The sequence below is a fragment of the Hesperophylax consimilis genome, unplaced genomic scaffold (genome assembly GCF_061612785.1).
Source record: "Hesperophylax consimilis isolate HC1 unplaced genomic scaffold, BYU_Hcon_1.0 scaffold_37, whole genome shotgun sequence".
NCBI classification, from domain to species: Eukaryota; Metazoa; Arthropoda; class Insecta; order Trichoptera; family Limnephilidae; genus Hesperophylax; species Hesperophylax consimilis.
The window spans coordinates 1,169,332-1,189,070 of NW_028301267.1; the positions used below are offsets into that span (position 1 = coordinate 1,169,332).

General features: G+C 36.4%; 2 protein-coding genes and 1 long non-coding RNA gene across 3 annotated transcripts in view; 2 read left to right on the plus strand and 1 right to left on the minus strand.

The window, feature by feature from the left end:
* The window catches only part of LOC149409064 (uncharacterized), a 28,553-nt gene extending 25,343 nt beyond the window's left edge, over positions 1 to 3,210 (minus strand). Inside the window, exon 1 of the mRNA XM_089650198.1 lies at positions 2,985 to 3,210. The gene's annotated coding sequence lies outside the window, so the exon portion shown is untranslated. The remainder of the gene's footprint in view (positions 1 to 2,984) is intronic.
* The window catches only part of LOC149409063 (ribosomal protein S6 kinase alpha-5-like), a 294,002-nt gene that overhangs the window by 216,887 nt on the left and 57,376 nt on the right, over positions 1 to 19,739 (plus strand). Inside the window, exons 9-10 of the mRNA XM_089650188.1 lie at positions 11,385 to 11,547; positions 12,281 to 12,414. Coding sequence (XP_089506314.1) covers positions 11,385 to 11,547; positions 12,281 to 12,414 — 297 coding nt within the window. The remainder of the gene's footprint in view (positions 1 to 11,384; positions 11,548 to 12,280; positions 12,415 to 19,739) is intronic.
* Positions 3,570 to 5,223, plus strand: LOC149409067 (uncharacterized). The gene is made up of 3 exons (XR_016305280.1): positions 3,570 to 3,763; positions 4,806 to 4,924; positions 5,026 to 5,223. It is a non-coding gene; the product is annotated as an uncharacterized LOC149409067 (long non-coding RNA).

Here is a 19,739-nt window from a genome sequence, read left to right on the forward strand (position 1 = left end):
CAAGAATTAAGAGGGATGATCGAGACGTTCAAACTCTCATTGATTGGTTTGCTTGCCATGAACCATTTCCTAAAACAAACGTGATTATGTCTATTAGCAGTGGCACAATCGGGGATAGCAAAGTCACTTGTCACATGGCTGAAAATATGGGGAAATTAGCTATGTCTAAAGTTATCAACCAGAACTTTGGAAACCTACACTTAAAACGTAATGATGCGATAGTTTCTCTTGCGGCGGTGACTAGACTAGATTTTTAGATCAACAGTTTACAATGTGGTTCATTTATACATGTGTAATTTACCTAACTGAGAAACCAATTACAGATTTCCGCAATATTCTATTATATTATGTATTTAAAAACTATACTTACAAGAACTAAAAAATATTAAATTTATCGAAGAAAGCAAACTCTTTGTGGCTTGACATTATACAAAATGAATCAAATACTTTGTTTTAAACCACTTTATTTTAATTTATATTTCGTCGACCGGTTTGGATTGAACCCAAATATTGTATCAAATAAATATAAAGTGGTTTAAAACAAATCATTGTTTCATTTTGTAAAAAATATAACGTTATTCAAGAGGGAGATTATTATAACATGAGATTATTTTAACTGGAGATTATTATAACAAGAGATTATTAAAACAGAAGATTATTATAACATAATATATGTCATTAAATAATATAATTACATTTTATGCAGTTTGGAACACGTTTAATACATTTTTAATTTAGTTTTTATATTTATTTTGGTTACATTGAAGATAGAATCAGAGAGAATGTTATTATACATATGTTGAACATATTCTTCTAAGACAAGCATTTTTATTTTACTAGATTACATGAGCGTGTGTGCCGTGTAGGTACTTTCAAAGCAATTCTGCTTAATAAACTCCACATATTTTGTTTCTGCTTATCATTCCTTGGTATTATTTATAACTAACCTGTTTTTATTACTTTTATTGTATTTTCTTGTAAGGTTATTAATAGTTTTTGTGATAATATTTGCAATATAAATATGTAAAAATATATTGTTGTCCTCTCCTAAGCACAAGCATCTTATTTATCAGAAAAGTGATTGAAATATTATATAATATTATGTTGTAAATATTGTAACACTAAAAATATTTTTATTTTTAACTTAATGGTATTAATAAGTTTAAGTCATTAATTAAAATATTACAACTTGAGGTTGAACTAATTAAGTTAAATATAAAAACAGATATTATTATATTGAATATGTAACGACAGAAGTGCTGCGTCGATGGTATTGTATCCTCGTGACCAATCACGAGTAGATATTCTTTTGTATACATAACGACGGCCGTGCTGCGTCCACGCATTTCTTCGATAGTATTGCGTCCCCTGGCCGTTAGCAAATTTGTACATTTTTATGTATTGTTTGAGTCCTTGGTGAAGCAAAACGCCAGTTTTGGCAGCATTCAGTTAATTTACAACGATGCCATTTAGAACTAAAAAGCGCCTTACGCGGGTGGACTTTTTAGTAAAATGGTTTACAGTGGACGGTAAATTGATGTCCCGACCTAAAAATGTCCGACCGCCCTCTGCAATGAAGCGAACTGGCGCGTTATGAAATTATACATTTTTACTAAGGATATCGTTGTAAAAAAAATTGTCGCACGCCTGCGCCCAGTAGGTACGTTTGTATACAAGATGCAACAAGATATTCATTCAAACTTCTCACTATCAATAGACAGTTTGTTGTCAGGTCTTGTGTGTTTCTGGATGTCAAAAAAATAAAACTTATATAAACATATATTTTTTACATACCGCACAAGAGTCTCAACCGCTCCCGTCTGGAACAGCGAGACTGTGGCATCCCCAATCTGAGTACTAGGGTGAAGGTATTGGGGAGGGGAAGAAGATGGGGAAGAGATATGTGGAAAAGTACCTGGTTATTTAGATCTGGTCGCTAAACACGGCAAAAGCTTAAAATAACGTTTCCATTCGGAATGGTGATCTCACAACAAGGCGATACTGAGAATATATATTTCACTCTGGAACGTGCCGCAAACACACTTATTTTTAATGTATTAATTGTGAAATAACACAAACAAATAAAAAATTATTTCCGCACGCCGGGTTTGACCGTCAGATTACGAGCTTCGGATTGCGAGTCGAGAGTCTTACCCCCTCAACCACAGATGCTGTAATTAATTTATTAATTCACTATGAACGTGAAAACTTCACTAGAAGAGTAAGAAATATTTTTTGTTGTTTGTGTATTTGTTTATTTATTTATTACGCCTAATGGACTTTTACATTCTAGTTTAATAGTTGAGTATCGCAGTTATTATAAATTCTTCAAAATTAAAACAATATAGAAAACAAAATACAATAAAAAAATACAAAAAATGTTACAACAAAAGCGTATAATAAAATAAGATACATTGGTAAAAATGATAAGAAGTCTCACATAAGTAGATATTCAAAATAAACAAAAGATTGCAAAATTTATAGATGTCTATTTGTCTCGAAATATAAAAGAATTAAAATAAACAATATTTATATTGATTATTTGGTGAAATATATCTCCCAGATCAGAATAAATTATGTTATCATGGGGTTATATAATATAAGGGGCATAACAACGGCCTAAATGTGCCTAAATTATTGAAGTCTTTTGAAACTCTCAAAACAAATCCAAGAGTCTTAACCCTTTTGCTGCCCGAATGTAAACACAGATAGATACTCTCACGCCAAGGGTTTTTAGAATTTTTTATATTGCCTCATTATTTATTATCCTCAGCACTTAGAGATTGTAAATCATTACCAAAACAAAAAAAACTTGTTTACGTTACACTCTTGAAAAGTCTAAGCAAGATATCTTTATGAATTGATGCATTATTTGACGAATAAAAACTATCTATGAAACATCAACAAACTTCGACCCGCCGCCATTATCAAATCAGTAATCTCACCAACACATACAGACATACTATAGTAATATCAGTACTCACGTCTCTGTAGTGGGACCACTGCGACGGCTCACCATTTCACACGATTCACTTGTGATAATATTATTGTTTAAGCTTCATTATTTATTCAACTTTTATTTACAGTTTCTTATCGTATTATTTATGTTAATAGTTTTTATTCGAATGGTAGACTTTAAAACAGGGATGAATACACAATGCCACATTACACTGGGAACACATATATCGAGCCATTTTTCTGCGGCTTTGGGGCTTTGTTTAATTCGCACAAACATGGGCCATGGCAGGCTCTGTATTTTTTGGTTTTTGATGACGTCGCTACAGCCCGACCAATGAAAAGCCGTCGTGGTTTGATCTCTCACTCTCTCTAGCATAAGACCCGTGTAACAGAAAGAGAGGCTACGTTCCACCTCCCCGGAAATGCCTGAAACCATGTGACGGATGTGAATGTGACGCCATCTTGACAGTTCATATTGTTGTTTTGAGTTGTTTGTTATGTGAGAATGTCTGAAGGTAAAGTTATCAAGCCGGCTGTGTGAAGGGCTGTACTGACAGACAATCGACTCGACATAAATATCCAAAACACGGAAGCTTTGAGGAGCGCAGCTTCGGCGAATGGGCCTGTAGAATCGACAGAATCGAATTCGTATCTTAACTATTCGTTTGTGGCTGCCATTTCTCCATCAGAAACAAAAAGCCGAATGGATCACTTCGAAGTTCCGCACTGCCGACTTTAAATCTTCCCGGCATTGGTAGTTATCCGGATTTACGACAATATCGGACCCGTTGTGACGAAAATACAGGTCAGGGGCATTTAACTAAGCTTTGGCCTCGAAACTCATTTGAAACCGCCACGCCCACCTCAAAATTCTTATAGAAAACGAATAATATGGCTAAAAGCTCAGATCTCATTGGTGAGAACAGAAGGATTGGTTTGATCTCTCGCTCTCTACCATAATGACTCGTGTAACAGAAAGAGATGACGGAATTTTGACAGTTTCAAATCATTCAAACAAAATGACAGTGGTTTATTTATACACGCGGGTTGTCATTTTCTGCCGAAATACTATCATTTCCGTCGAAAATATTGCGTGTTAAAGTTGTTCGTGATAAAAATACAATATAAGCCAGTGTAGTGTTAGCGAGTTACAAACATATTATATTCAACCTACCTACGTAAGTTCAAGTTTAAAGTGAATTAACAGTTTTAGGTTATTCGTTCGGTTTTTTGAACAATGCTTCATACTTGACATTATGTCTTCCTCCACAACGTATAAATGTTATTTATTATATCGATAAACTTATTCATGTTATTGATTAGTGTTATCCTGTATTATCTTATTGTTTTGGTGAAATTAAAGATTTTTAAACATATGTAACCATGAGTTCATGAGGCTGAAAAATGTCGGAATTCTTCGTCATACTGTCGGACAATCATGTTTTGGAAATTTTCTTCAGTGTTTTTGCAAATTTCTTGTCATTTTGGGTTTCTTCTTCTCAGATTTACAAGTTTCATCTCAAGGAAATGCACTGTAAAAGTTTATTTTCTTAGTCAGATGAACCTTGCCCCTTGGAAAACATTTCGACATTTTTCTGCTTCAAGGACATTTTTATTTTTAAAATATTTTTTTTGGGCTAGTGAATGAATGGAGTAGGCCGAGAGCAATTATATTGTCTATGGTTGCATCTTACTTTTAGATGACCTTGAGTTTTTTCTATCTTGTCTACTGCTCTTTTCCGCACGGTAGGTACTGCTTGTATATCTGTGGTTAAGTACTGTATAATTCTGTTGTATACAAAAAGCCCGAAGATATCGATCTAGAGAGTGGTATATTTATGATACAGGTGCAAATCATGTTCCGCCAGGACCCTACATTACAGGACCGTGTGATGTCACCAAAGACCATATTACGTCTTGCGAGATATGAATCCTTCTTCCAAAAGGATTAAGGAAGATTATGAAGGTAAATATCTGTTCTATGTTACTTGAAAATATTCGAAAATGTCTTCATCCATTATGCAGATCTTAATTCCTTTCCTCGATCTAAAAAATATTTTTTTTCAGATTCAAGTGTTCCTGTAGGACCCAGCGGTAGTAATTCAGTCGCCACACGAAAAAACGATGCACCCTTGTGTAAGAATATTTATAGCTTCTTGTTTGATAATCATGTTTTGTGCTCATGAATGCTGTATTCATAATTATTTTTTGAATAACTTTATGACTAAAACCTCAAATTGAAATATTTTATCATTTAGAACAATATTAGCGACTCAAATGAATATTTAAAACAACAAAAAGATTCAGTCGCAGACTTGGTTTACATTTAAAATGTGTTTTGTGCTTATAAATTTATTTGTGTTTCTTGTTTCTGTCATATTAGTGAAATAAAATAAAAATACTTCACATGTAACAAAGTTTTTCATTTTTCTGATAAACAGAGAAATGTTAACATTCAACACTGTCGTAGAAAAGCACAATAATTGTTTGAAAATGTTTTTCCTTTTAAAGTAAAGGAATTCAAATTTCAAGTAATTTGAAGCTATTTTTACGACGGCCTCGGGACGACAGATTTTCAACTTACAAAGCGCCGTCCTAAGAAAATGTGCCGTAAGGAAAGATACCTTATAGCTCATTTTTGCAGGACCGCACTTTGTGAGTTGGAACCTTGTCGTCCTGAGAGAATTTGTTAACATTTCTAACATTTATTTTTAAAATAATATTTTAGGCTGATGAATGGCAATATGATCTTTCCTAGGTAGGCACCTAGGAAAGATCATATTGTCTATGGCCGCGCCTTTTTTTTATTGTTTCGGCTACCTTGTCTATGAAATCAAAGGCTGTAATGACGTCATCGGTTAAAAAATAGTGGACAAAATTTCCCCCTACAAAAGCTCGGAGTTATCAATCTAGTGATTGGTTTATGGTTTACAACTTCTTTTGAAAGCAGACGTAATGGTGTGTCATGATGAGACGAATGAGGAGTTGAGTCGATTTGATTTTTTTTGTGGTGTTTTGCGATTAATTGTCTTATCACACATAACTGATAATCGGGGAAGCTCATACCTGAATTTTTTATGCTGTTGTGTACAATAAAAGAATTTAACAGATATAAATCAATAATATGGAAAAAAAGCTTTTTATACCACTTAATGGACTTTCGCAAGCAACTTACTCCAGTTAACATCATGTCTGCCTTATCCACTAAACCCATATGCTTATTGTAATCCTGAATGCAATTGGGTTTGCATATTGTTTGTCCCGTTCTTAAATTTGTTTTTCCCGTTGGGGAAATAGTGTGGTCGTGTAAAGAGCTGAGCATGTATATTTCCCTCTTATCATGCCATTTTAGAGCCATCAATGGCCCGCAGCTCTTTGTTACCATTTCCCCCTTCTTCAGTTTGTCAAATTTTGGCATGTATTTCCTATTTTTTCGCACCGTTCCGCAAGCATTGGTTTTATTTTCATGCAGGTATTTAAATAGTGTAGGACTGGTATACCAGTTATCAACATAAAGTTTGTGTCCCTTATCTAGGTAATCTCTAAGTAGAGTTTTCACAACAGCTCCCGAGGCGCCTATACATTGATTATCAGTGACGTCGGTTCCATCACCACAATAAACAATGAAATCTAAAACATAACCCGTCAGTACATCACACAAAACAAACATTTTTATCCCAAACCGGTGGCGTTTGGAAGGAATAAATTGTTTAAATTTTAATCGTCCTTTAAAAACAACCATGCTCTCGTCGATGCAAAGATTTTCAAAGGGAGTAAAAGTTTCTTTAAATATCTTACGAGTCGGATTAACGAGTAATCTTATTTTGTGCAATTTGTCGCCAGGAATTTGTGTATCGTGGTCAGAAATACATATGTAACATGCTCAGTAATATTTGATACCTATTTCTGGGCATCGTTTTACCAAAAATGGCACTCGTAAGAAGAGGATCTGTCGACCAATGCTCTTCTATTGAATGATGTTTATTTCGTGTCATCAGCATTGATATGGCAAAAAATACATACATCTCACTAATTGAAGTATCAACCCATTTACGAAGCCTTGATTGTTCAGACACAACTTTTTTCTGTATTGTTGCTGCGTAATATTTATTAGTTTGAGATACAATATCAGTCATAATATTTGTATTTAAAAAATGCTCAAAAAAATTCACTTCCTCGGAATTTTCCGACAAAAGAGAGTTTACGCCAGAAGGGAAATCATCGAAGTCGTGAATAATCGGAACAAAATGATCCGATGTCCAAGTGTTCATGTCAAAACCAGTCTGACTTGATGTGCTGGGTTCGTCCAAGAGTTGATCATTAGATTCAACAATATTTTCAGCGTGTACTCCTTCATTTATACTGCTTACTTCACTGGCGGAATCACACTCACTGTCCCTAAATTCACAGTCAGAGTCAAGATCGAGACAATATTCTCTTATTTGGTCATCAGACAAGTCACGTCGAGCCATGATGGAGGGTTACACAAAATAAAATATTAGGAAAAACGACAAATTAACACAATAATTAGTTTCCAAACACAGATAATTAAAATAAAATTTATATTAATATTTTTCACTCGAAAGGCGGATATAACAACTTATTTCATTTAAAATAAGAAAACATGTTGATTAACACAAATGTTGTTTGCACTAAAAATATTACTAGTTAATAAAAACAATTTGTTAAAATAATAACGTTAGAACCATGATTCGTTGCAGATTCTAAGTATTCGCGAACCGTCGAGATAAGAAGGAACCACGTGAAGCACTAATACAGCTACGCGCGCGCGGGGAATTCAAACACTGGCAGGGGAAATATTGTAGTCTCCAGTTTGACGAGGTCTTTTATTATATAAACAAAATCATTTGTCACATCTGTGTAGAGATGTCGCTAGATAAAAGTTCAAATTATTTTTTAAGCCCGAGTTTTGCGCCATCTATACAGAAAGTTCCGAGATATCGCAAGTTGAAATTAAAATCATGTATGTTTGCGCGTGGCAGCGAGAGCTCGGAATCTTGAATCAAACATAGATGCGCACGGCAGCCTCCGGGTTAAGGGCCTTATATATGGAAGACGTAAAAATTAAATCGACATTCAAAACGCCATGTAACAAACAAATAATATACATTCGGACGCCAGAATAAATTATTCAGTATGGACGTGAAAACTTTATTAGAAAAGTCAGCAATATACGGAAGACGTAAGAATTACATTAGAGTGAAGGGACGTGAAACCTATATTAAAAGGAACTTTCAATATACAAAAAATATACACCTGGACGTGAGTATGTACGTGACGCTAGAAATGTATGAAAGTGTAATAAACATCAAAACCTGAATTATTATGAATATTAAAAAAATATGATATTAGCGATTATTGTGAGTAAAACATAGTGCAATATTCACAAAAAACAATCTAAAAAAAAGAACTAGAAGTGCTGGACGCCCAAAGACGGATTTACGCACGGACGCAATAAATGTTGTGGGACCTACATATATATACAGTGGTGCCTCACACAACGAACTTAATTCGTTCCAGGAGCAAGTTCGTTATGCGAAAAGTTCGCTATGTGAAACGCGTTTTCCCATAACAATACATCTTAAAAAAAATAATTCGTTCTGTAGCATAAAATATGGTAAGATGACATAAAAAAAAGATAATTTATTTGTTATTATTTTTATTTAGATACATCTAAAAACATAATGAAAAAAACACACATTTTTTAATTTTAAGAAATAATCGAATCTTGCACATCTTCATCCATTTTCCGCCGATGGTGCAGTGAAAAACCTGTCCAAAGTCGTTTGTTTCTCTCTTTTCTTCAACATCTGCCGGAAATAACGGACAAGAGTATCGGAGTACAGGTCGTTGATCCTGTTTGCTTCAGCGGAATCCGGATAGTGGGCATTGGTAAACTCCTGAACTGCTTTCCATTTGACCAGGATGTTCTTGATGTCAGCAGTTGGAATTGGTTGATTGTTTGATTGTTGCTCCTCGTTATCAGTGACGCTTCCCTTTGAGCATTGTCCTGTTGTTGGGCCAGAAGTGTTTGGAGCTCTTCAGTTGTCAGCTCTTCTTTGTGTTCCTCAATAAGCTCCTCTACATCCTCTTCCTCTACCTCTAATTCCAACCTTTGGGCCACTGTGATGATGTCCTTCACCACTTCTGTGTCATCAACTACTGCTTTTCCTGCCTGTCTTTTCCTGCTTCCTTTCACCTGCCTGTCCTTAATCCAAATCGCTAATAGCCTCTCCATTTCCTCGTGGATTGAAGATCTATGTTTTTCATTAAATAGTTTTGATACTCCTTTGGCTACTTTGGCTGATTTTATTGCATCCTTGTTTTTCAAAATGGTGAAAATGGTGGTCTTGTTGAGGCCAAACTCTTTGACGAGGTCACACTGTTTTACCCCACATTCACTCCTTCTAATTATTTCCTGTTTCATTTCAAGAGAAATCACCTTCCTGCTTTTTTTAGAACCCATCATATAAAAAAAATGTTGATTTTATCTTAAAAGGACGACTGCCGTGATACGTGTGCGATTTAATTCGTAATGAAGAACGATTGCTGCGATACGTGCGTAAGTTAAGCGTACTACGCAGTGACTAACGAGTCTAACGACTGCCTGCGCGGGAGGATGCAATTAATCGGCAGTGATCGTAGAAGATCGGGCGACTTCGTTGTGTGAAGCGAAGTTCGTTGTATGAATCGTGAAATGAACGAAAAGGAAGTTCGTTGTGTGCAGCATTCGCTGTGCGAGGCGTTCGTTGTGTGAGGCACCACTGTATATATATATATATATGTACAGGGTTTTCCAATAAGAGGTGTTATTTTATTCAATCGTAAAAGATCAATGGTTTCGTTGCTTGTGTGGCACGTAGCGCCGTCTTGTTGAAAGTAAACGTTGTCCAGATCAATACCATCCAATTCCGGCCATAAAAAAACATTAATAATCTCTCGAAAGCGCAACCCATTCACCGTAACTGTTGCTCCAGCCTCATTTTCGAAAATGACTCCGCCGAACCATAAACCGCACTAAACAGTCACACGTTGAGGATAGAGAGGCTTGTCAACAATAACTCTTGGGTTTTCCGAGCCCCATATGCGACAATTATGCTTGTTGACGAAGCCACCGAGGTGGAAATGGGCCTCATCACTCAAGATGATTTGCATTTGATTCACTCCAGTGAATTTTAATAATTTCAATGCGTTGTTGAAGCGTGTATCTTTCCATTTTTATTAATAGCGTAGTTTTTTCTTGTCAAATGTCAAAAAATGACAGCTTCAAAAGTAAAATCTACCGAAATAGCGGGCTATTCAAAATAACACCTCTTATTGGAAAACCCTGTATATTGTTATCATTTTCTCGGGCTTTATTTAAATATGTTAAGAAATTATTGTGAAATGTACTTACGTTAATAAGACCACACGTGACTAATTTTGGACTTAGATATGACAATACGTTGTTAATGTTGTTATATTATGAGTACTTGATAACCTGTTGTTGGTAATGATTTTATCAGGTTTTGTTACATATTTCATTTTGTTTATATGAACTGTGCTTCAAACAACAAAGTGTATTTATTTTTATCAGTTTGTATTTGCAATGAATGTACAATTGAAATCTTGTATGAGAGAGATTAATAGATTTTATTCAAGTTAATTTAGGAAACACTTTAATTGGTTTTTTTTAGTGACACTTCACAAGAGTGCCCCTGTCTGTACAGTGTAAAGACAGGGGAACTGTGTCGTCAACCGGTTGGGCAACATTGTGAGGCGGGTTAAGGTAGGGGCTGTAGGAAGAGATTTATAATGCGGGTCTTGAAGAGGCAACTTCACGAACAACACTCATACATAAACGACTCAAAGAAACTACCCTTTTTCTACGATGTCTACATCAATTGTGAATGAGTGTTTCGCTCTTGTCTGTCGAGTTTCGTGTACGTGCACCGGTGCACCGGGGATCGCCGTATATAATAGCCGTAGAACAGACTCAGAATCTCTACATTCCGTCTGTATTAGAGACACGGCGATCGGTTGTTTGGTAAAGAATTGTTAGTCAGACAGACCGTCCTCTTATGCAGAGAGTCAAATAGGTTTAGCAGGTATTTTGGGGCTCCAGCCCAGAGGTGGCTCCCAAATTCAACTGTTCGACTTTCCTGATATTTCTACAGGGGAAGTCAGATTTACTGGGGCTTCTGTGGAATCCCGATACTTGAGCCGTTCTTATATACTTACTCCAAGCATTTCGATGAAGTCTTTATTGGGGAGGGTGCCCCCATCGAAGACAGACGCACTTGGGAACTGACCTGAATAGGGTGGCCTTACCCTAACCCGAACCATCTTGAAGTGGTGGTCAACTTTTTGTCTCACTTCTTCACAGAACTTAATAAGTTTGACAATATATTTGGTTTGTTTTGTAGAATCTGGATTGGGACGCCCTGGCCCGTAAGGAAATCCCCGCCCCCTTCAAGCCGCGCATCACCGGCGAGCTGGACACCTCCAACTTCAGCGAGGAGTTCACCAAGCTGGAGCCGGAGGACTCCCCCGCTGCGGCGCCCGCCAATCACGAGAGGCTCTTCAAAGGTACTTCCATCTTCATCTTTTTCTTATTCCACAGCCACACAACACACCCCAATTGAGCCACAGTCAACTCAGCTAAACTGACTGCGTCCTTTCAATCAATTCAATTTTTACAATTTAAAAAATATTACAAAAAATATAACCCCTTGGGGTCCTTTCAGATTTTTCCCGTTAGTTTACTTTAACCCGTCAGGCTAATTTGTTTGTTTTTAAGAACAGTTCATATTATGGTCTCGTTGAAGTCATTGTCTCCTTTGCTGTTCTGCTGAGAAATTCGATCTAAACAGTGTTAGAAAGAGAAAACACCATGCTTTATATTCAAATCTAGGAGTTAACCACAGAAGAATTAAGTTTATTATGAAACCAAAGGTTCCGATCGCAATTTCGCTGACTTTCTATCGGGTATGCTCAGAATGAACCATCTACGCCTCAGGAGGGATGTGGGCATTGCTACACATTTCTTCAGACTGATTTGCAGATGGTGTGAAAACTCAGCTATCTGATGGTTTTCTCCGTCACCGACAGCATAGACTGTTTTATCTCCCGTCCTGTAGAACTAACTTGCCAATGGTCATGCCGATGGGGAGGGCAATCTTGCTGTTGAACAGAATCAATTAGTATATGAACATATTTTGCATCAATGAAGCTGCCTTTAAAAGGCAAGTTTTGTTACAGTGAAAAAATTTGCAATGTTTTAAAAAATAATAAATGATTTACATTGTATTGTTTGTTCCAGGGTACTCGTACATCGCCCCCAGCATTCTGTTCTCCGAGAACCTCATTTCGGACGAGATATTCTCCATGGATGACCTGATGGACCCCACCGACACGAAACCGTCCAATACTAACCTCATTCGCTGTAAACTTAAGGTAATACACACTTTATACTCTACAGGACGTTTTACAGACATGTTTTATTAGTTTTTTTAATGATAAACTAACGTTTATAAGACAAGGTTTTTTTATGCATAGCACAAAGAATAACAAATTATTATAAGCAATAATTAGTCGTAATTCAATATGTACTAGTACTTCAATCAAATTAGTCTTAAATTATTTTTAATTAAAAAAAAAAATAATATTTGACAAGTCAAAATATTTCACCAACAATGTAGATTTAATATGTCTCGACACCATTTAGTGCAAAATAAATTTGGTTGTTTACAGGAGAAAAAATATAATAAAAAGTAATTGTTGATTGAACTACTTATTATGTTGATTGTACTAATTATTGCTTATAATAATTTGTTAGACAAAGGGCAAAGTATAGGTGCAAGCAAACAGGTGTTGTATTGAGTTCTGTTTGACAATCCATTGATAACAGACCGATTGCCATCTTTAATGCACAGACGATGCAGGCGTATCAAGTCTGTTCTGCAGGTACCTCAATGAAGCCTACTCTAAGGGGCTAGCAGCATTGTTCCCCTCCGGTGCTTGAACGCGATGCACGACGGACACGAGCGGAACACCCATTCAAAGTTGATGTTGGTGTTATGTACCAATGCAACCCATGCTATCATTTGTTATCATTGTTATCAATATTCTTGTGCATGCGTAGTTATAACAACAATCAGTTGGACCCTATTAATAATAAGTAAATATTTGTAACAACTAGTTAGTTGGAACCTAGCAATCAATAAGTACATATAGATTGCAATAAACCTAATTGGACCCTATTAATCAATAAGTACAAAGTTATAAGAACAATATTGTTAGTTCTAATATTAGATAATTATTTATTATATAAGAGAAATATAGAGAAGAAGATAGAAGATATGCAATGATACTGAAACAAAGAATTGATAAATATGCAATGATACTGAAACAAAGAATTGATAAATATGCAATGATACTGAAACAAAGAATTGATAAATATGCAATGATACTGAAACAAAGAATTGATAAATATGCAGAAAACCTACTGGGAGAGTATCAGGCAGGCTTCCGCACCGGTAGATCCACAACAGACCAACTGTTCACCGTCAGACAGATCTTGGCAAAGTGCTGGGAATTTGACATAGACATACACCAACTATTCATTGATTTCAAGCAAGCATATGATAGCATAGATCGGGAGTGTCTATATGACATACTACTACAATTCCAGATTCCACCTAAATTGGTTAGGCTCATAAAAGCCACAATGTCAGACTCAAGATGTCAGGTCAAAATAGACGGAGAATTGTCGGAAGAATTTACAGTATCACAGGGACTTAAACAGGGGGACAGTCTGGCTCCCACTCTCTTCAACATTGTGCTCGAACATGTAATACGAAAAACACTAATAGACACTGGCTCCAATATTTGTTTCAAGAGCAGTCAAGTTGTCGGATATGCGGATGACATCAACATTGTCGGAAGATCAATTTCAGCCATTAAGGAGGTCTTCGACCCTTTAGAAATAGCGGCGCGGGAAGTAGGACTGCGAGTTAATGTTGACAAAACAAAAATGATGGTACAGAGCAGGAACCCTTCGCACAGAAGAAGAAGTAGTGCACTATTTAAAGACAACTACTCATACGAAGTGGTCGATCAATTCACCTACCTGGGCTCCAGCCTGACAGAGAACAATGAGGATCCAGCAGAAATCAGAAGAAGAATCACAGCAGCCAACAAAACATACTTCTCTTTGGTGCCAGTGTTTAAGTCACGTAGTGTCCACAGAAAAACCAAAATAACCATATATAAGACCATTGTAAGAACTGTATTGGCATATGGATGTGAGGCGCTGACACTGACAGTAAAGATGGCTGAAATGCTGGATACTTTTGAAAGAAAGGTGCTGAGAAGAATATGTGGACCGGTGAAAGAGGACGAACAGTGGCGTATCCGGCACAATAGAGAATTGTACGATATATATAAGGCCCCTAGCATCTCTGCACACATGAGACTCCTCAGGCTGAGATGGGCTGGTCATGTACAGAGAATGCCGGATACACGCGTCCCAAAAAGAATTCTGACTGGTCACCCAGGTGGAAAGAGAAAAGTGGGAAGACCCAGACTGAGGTGGGAAGATGAGGTAAGAGGGGATGCAGCACAGCTTCTCCAGGTGACAAACTGGAAGTCAGCCGCTGAGGACAGGAGGAGTTGGAGGCGACTGTTGCAGGAGGCCAAAGCTCGATATGGGCTGTAGCGCCATCGAAGAAGAAGAAGAATATAGAGAAGAAGCACTAGAGTGAACATTGTAGCCGGACCAGACAGTATCGCTGTCCGTGCATTCCTGTAACGTAATACCGATAAATAAACTATATACAGAAATTATACCGAGTACTGAATTAACATTGACTATCACCTACCGGACCCTAACATTAAAGTGGTGTCAGAAGCGGGATCCTCGAAAAAATATTTCCTGAAATATTGAGGAACTCTAACAGGGTTTAACGGTACAATTGGTGAAATTGTTAATTCACAAGAAAGCGAATTAGAACAAAGGACTTCTACGGCACATTAAACCGACAGGAACGTCAGATTAAGAAGAACACATAAAATCTCCGTCTTCTGCTGAAGCTGCTGGAAAATCTCCGTATTCTGCTGAAGCTGCTGGAAAATCTCCGTCTTCTGCTGAAGCTGTTGGAAAATCTCCGTCTTCTGCTGAAGCTGCTGGAAAATCTTCGTCTTCTGCTGAAGCTGCTGGAAAATCTCCGTCTTCTTCTGAAGCTGCCGGAAAATCTCCGTCTTCTGCTTGAGCTGCCGAAGTGCTGGATGCTGGAAGCTGATTACTTCATAATGTCATTTTTTATGTAAGTTCCTTAAATATTCCTTACCCATTCTATTCGAAATCCTATTTTTCCTGTAATATAAGTTAATTTCATCTCTCTTGCCATTCAATTCTGCTCACTCTCCTTTTTCGTCTTTTACACAATTATTCACACTAACACTAATTACACAAAATGCCGCCTAAAACAGACACTATTAAACCAGAAAATATTTCTCTAAGTTTTTTAACTAAACTCATACGTACTTTTGACGGTGATACAGACCAATTACCCACTTTTATAAAAAATTGTGACTATGCATACAAGCTTGCGAACGATGACCAAAAAGACATAATTTTCACTTACATTCAAACTCAAGTTATTGGTAAGGCAGACTTAATTACATCTTGTAGATCACTCGAAACATGGGAAGCATATAAATCATTTTTAATCGAAAACTTCACTGAAAATAAAAGTTTTTCACAAATAGCTCTCGAATTACAATCTTGTACTCAAAATCGTAACGATTCAATTACATGTTTCACTCAAAGAATCGATAAATGCTACAGTAATCTAATCAGAGTAATTAAAGCAGAAACATCAAATCCTACTGAATTAATTGGAAAAAACGCTATGGTAAAACAGATGGCCCTCCACCAATTTCTTGTTGGCGTAAATCCTAATTACAGTATTGTGATACGCGGTCAAAACCCTAAATCTTTTGAAGAAGCTTCGTACCTTGCACTCAACGAAGAAAAAATAATTCAGTACAAAAATCCTAAAAATCCTGTATTTAGCAATACAAACATAAATAAGGTCAATAAAATAACATGCACTTACTGCCAAAAAATCGGTCATAATTCGTATAATTGTTTCAAAAATCCCCAGAATAAACACAAATCTATAAACCATCTTAACACGAACAATGACGAATCTTTAAAAAGAAGCGAATATTCAAAAACGTGTAATTATTGCAAAAAAAAAGGTCATGTCATATCGGAATGTCGAAAAAGAAAATATAATAATCAAAACAAAGGCCAAAATCATGCAACCTCCTCTTCCAATCATTTAAACTCCGGGAATTCCGACCGGACTGCCACGTCGCGGAATATCAACCACATAAAGGCAGAATCCTTAATATAAATGAGTCAACTCCACATATCAAAATCACGTGTCCAAATTCCATTAATCCAAATAATTGTCTGAACCTTCTATTGGACACCGGTGCCGACATCTCTTTGATCAAACTCTCATCTATACAGGGAGACGTTCCTGTAGATGAATCAATCAAATTAAATCTCAGAGGTGTAAATAATTCTAATGATCCTACACTAACTCTCGGCATCGTCAAACTCGAATTAAAATTCAATGCAAAAAATTATTACCACAAAATTCACATAATTCCTGAATCAACCAACGTCCCATTAGATGGATTGCTTGGCAATGATTTCCTACGTCGTGTTCGCGCACATATCAACTACGAATCCAATTCTTTACAATTCCATGGTCAACATATTCCTATTTATCACAAAATCGACGCGGGTCAATCTAAATCAATATCTAACTCATTTATAATTAAACCGCGCACCGAAACTCTTATTGAATTCCATGTTCAAAATCCAGAGATCGAAGAAGGTCTCGTTCCTGAAGTCGAAATACTTGAAGGTGTTTATTTATTTATTTTATTTTTATTTATTTATATATATAATTAGTACATTTATTTATAACAATTACAGGTAATAAAGCCTAAGACGTTATAATTGTACCATTTATGCAGTGTATATGCAATGCCAAAAATCTCGTAAATGCGCTATAGGACACAAAAAATAAATCTAATTTCTTATCTACCGCATTCAAAAAGCACGTAGCTCTCCCCACAGGTGAGTTCATTAATAAATTAGTGCGGCTTGCTCTACTATATAGAAGATTGTGATGACGTCCTCGAGAGTGAGACTCTGGTACAAAAAAATTTAATTGGGCCAGTATCTCATTATTAGATAAGTGACCGTTTATTAGTTGGAAAAAATATTTAAGCAAAGCAATACCTCTACGTGTCTCTAGGGAGTGGTAATTGGTCATGCCTAATATATAAATCGATGGGTAAAGCCAAGGGTAACGTCCATAGAGCCGCGAGAATAAAAACCTTAAAAATTTTTTATGGACTCTTTCAATGCGTAAAGTGTATGTTAATTCATGTGGAGCCCAGATGATCGAGTTTGATTCAAGTACACTTAGGACTAGTGTGTTATATAATAACGTCAGTGTTTTTGTGTTACGAAACGGATATGAGTTTCTAATTACGAAGCCGAGAAGCCTGTATCCTCTGCTTATTAAATCATCGATGTGTTGGTGAAAGGTTTGTTTGCTGTCGTAAATAACTCCTAGATCTTTGATTTGATTTAGGTGTTGGAGAATAATTTCATTGATTGTATATTCAAATACATGCGGTTTCTTTGATCTTGTATAGGAGACGATATTGCACTTGGGTGTACTGAAGTTCAAGCCATTTATTTTGGCCCAGTTTGAGACGCAGTCAATGTCACGTTGAAGGAGAATACAGTCAAGATGGTTTTTTATTGAACGATATAGTTTCAAGTCATCTGCAAATAGTAAATACAGCGAATGTGTGATGACTGAACCAATATCGTTGATAAAAATCAGAAACAGAAGTGGTCCAAGGATAGACCCCTGAGGAACTCCAGAAAAAACTGTGAATTCCAAAGAACTGGAACCCTTATAATAAACAAACTGTCTACGATTTCGAAAATATGAAGCAAAAAAACAGAGTAGTCTTTTGGAAAAACCAAATGAAGCTAGCTTATTTAGAAGAATGTCGATGTCAACCTTGTCGAATGCTTTTTCCAGGTCGAAATAAGCAACATCCACCTGTCCCCGATTGTCGAGAGTTTGTGATAAGAAATCTGAGATGCATAAGAGGTTTGATGTTACTGACATCTGGGGTCTAAAACCATATTGACGGTCATCAAGAATTGGATTAACGTGATTAAGTATATATTTATGTAGAATTTTCTCGAATATTTTCATGATGGAACATAGAACGGCAACTGGTCGATAATTCCGGATATCGCGTTTATCTCCCTTCTTGTAGATAGGGGTTATTTTAGTTAATCTCCAGATGTCTGGGAGAATCCCGTTTTTTAGGCAAACATTGAAGAGATGACATAATGGTGGTATTAAAAGGTCGGAACAACCCTTTAGTATAAATGTTGGAATATTGTCAGGACCGATGGAGTGAGGTTTCTTTAAATTTGAGAGTGCCTCCTTAACATCTTTTTCTGAAATACTGACCAGGTCGAATGAGGGCCCAATCTGTACAGTGTGAAGGGTAGAGTCAATATTGAGAGTTGGTTGGACATTTTTGTAAACAGATGAAAAAAAGGTCGCAAAACTATTTGCGATTTTATCATCAGTAGTCAATTCCTCTCCGTCAAGAATCATAGACTTAAATGAGTTGTTGGATTTTTTTAGATCCTTAATGTACTTCCAAAACTGTTTGGGATCGATAGATAATTTTTCTTCCATTGAAGTTAAATGATTTTTAAAAGCTTCACTGATTTCATGTTTTACGATGGAGCGATAGGCTGAAAAACTAGCATAGTCCAAGTTGTGACGTGTTTTTTTCCATCGCTTATGAAAAATATGTTTAATTTTAATATTTGAAATAATACTATTGGTGTACCACTTAGGATATACTCTGTGTGCCGTAGTGCGAGGTGTGGAAATGGGTATACACTTGTCGAATATATTGTAAATTGAATTGTAAAAATTTGTACATAATGCATTTATATCTGTTGAACTTTGGCAGACCGGTTGCCATGAGCATTCAGAAAGCAATTCATATAATAAGTGGAAATTTCCTTTGTTGAATCTCCATGCGTTTATGGTTCTAGCTCCATGATAGGAGGGAACTTCTATTGGACTTGGGTTTAGACATGAATTTGCAACACCTGAGTGAGTTTCACTAATACTTATAGACAAAGCAGGGTGGTGCTTGTCCTCGTTTGTAATAGGGTCATGACATTTCTCAACACACTTTATAAGATCCTTGGCATTACATAAAACTACGTCCAGAGTGTTATTATAATCATTACATATCAAGTTATATTCTTGCAAACCGTAGAAACATTTAAAATAGTTAAACATGTTCACAATATTGGAGTTACAGGAAGGGAGGTTCAAATCACCTAATATTAAGATATTTTTGTCACTGAGAAGATTATAATTACTTTCTATTTTTTCGAACATGTTGTAGTATAACGAAGTTGAAGAACGAGGTGGCACATATATCACACATACGAAAACAGTTGAAGATTTCAAGGATAGCTTCACCCACAGGGATTCAGTGTCGGGGAGGTCCATTGAAGAAATCCTCTCAGCATGGGTTACAGAATCAGCACGAACAGCCAGGACGACACCCCCCGCTCGTGTGAGGCGGTCACGACGAAAGACAACATAATTTTCTGGAAATAGCTCTGAATT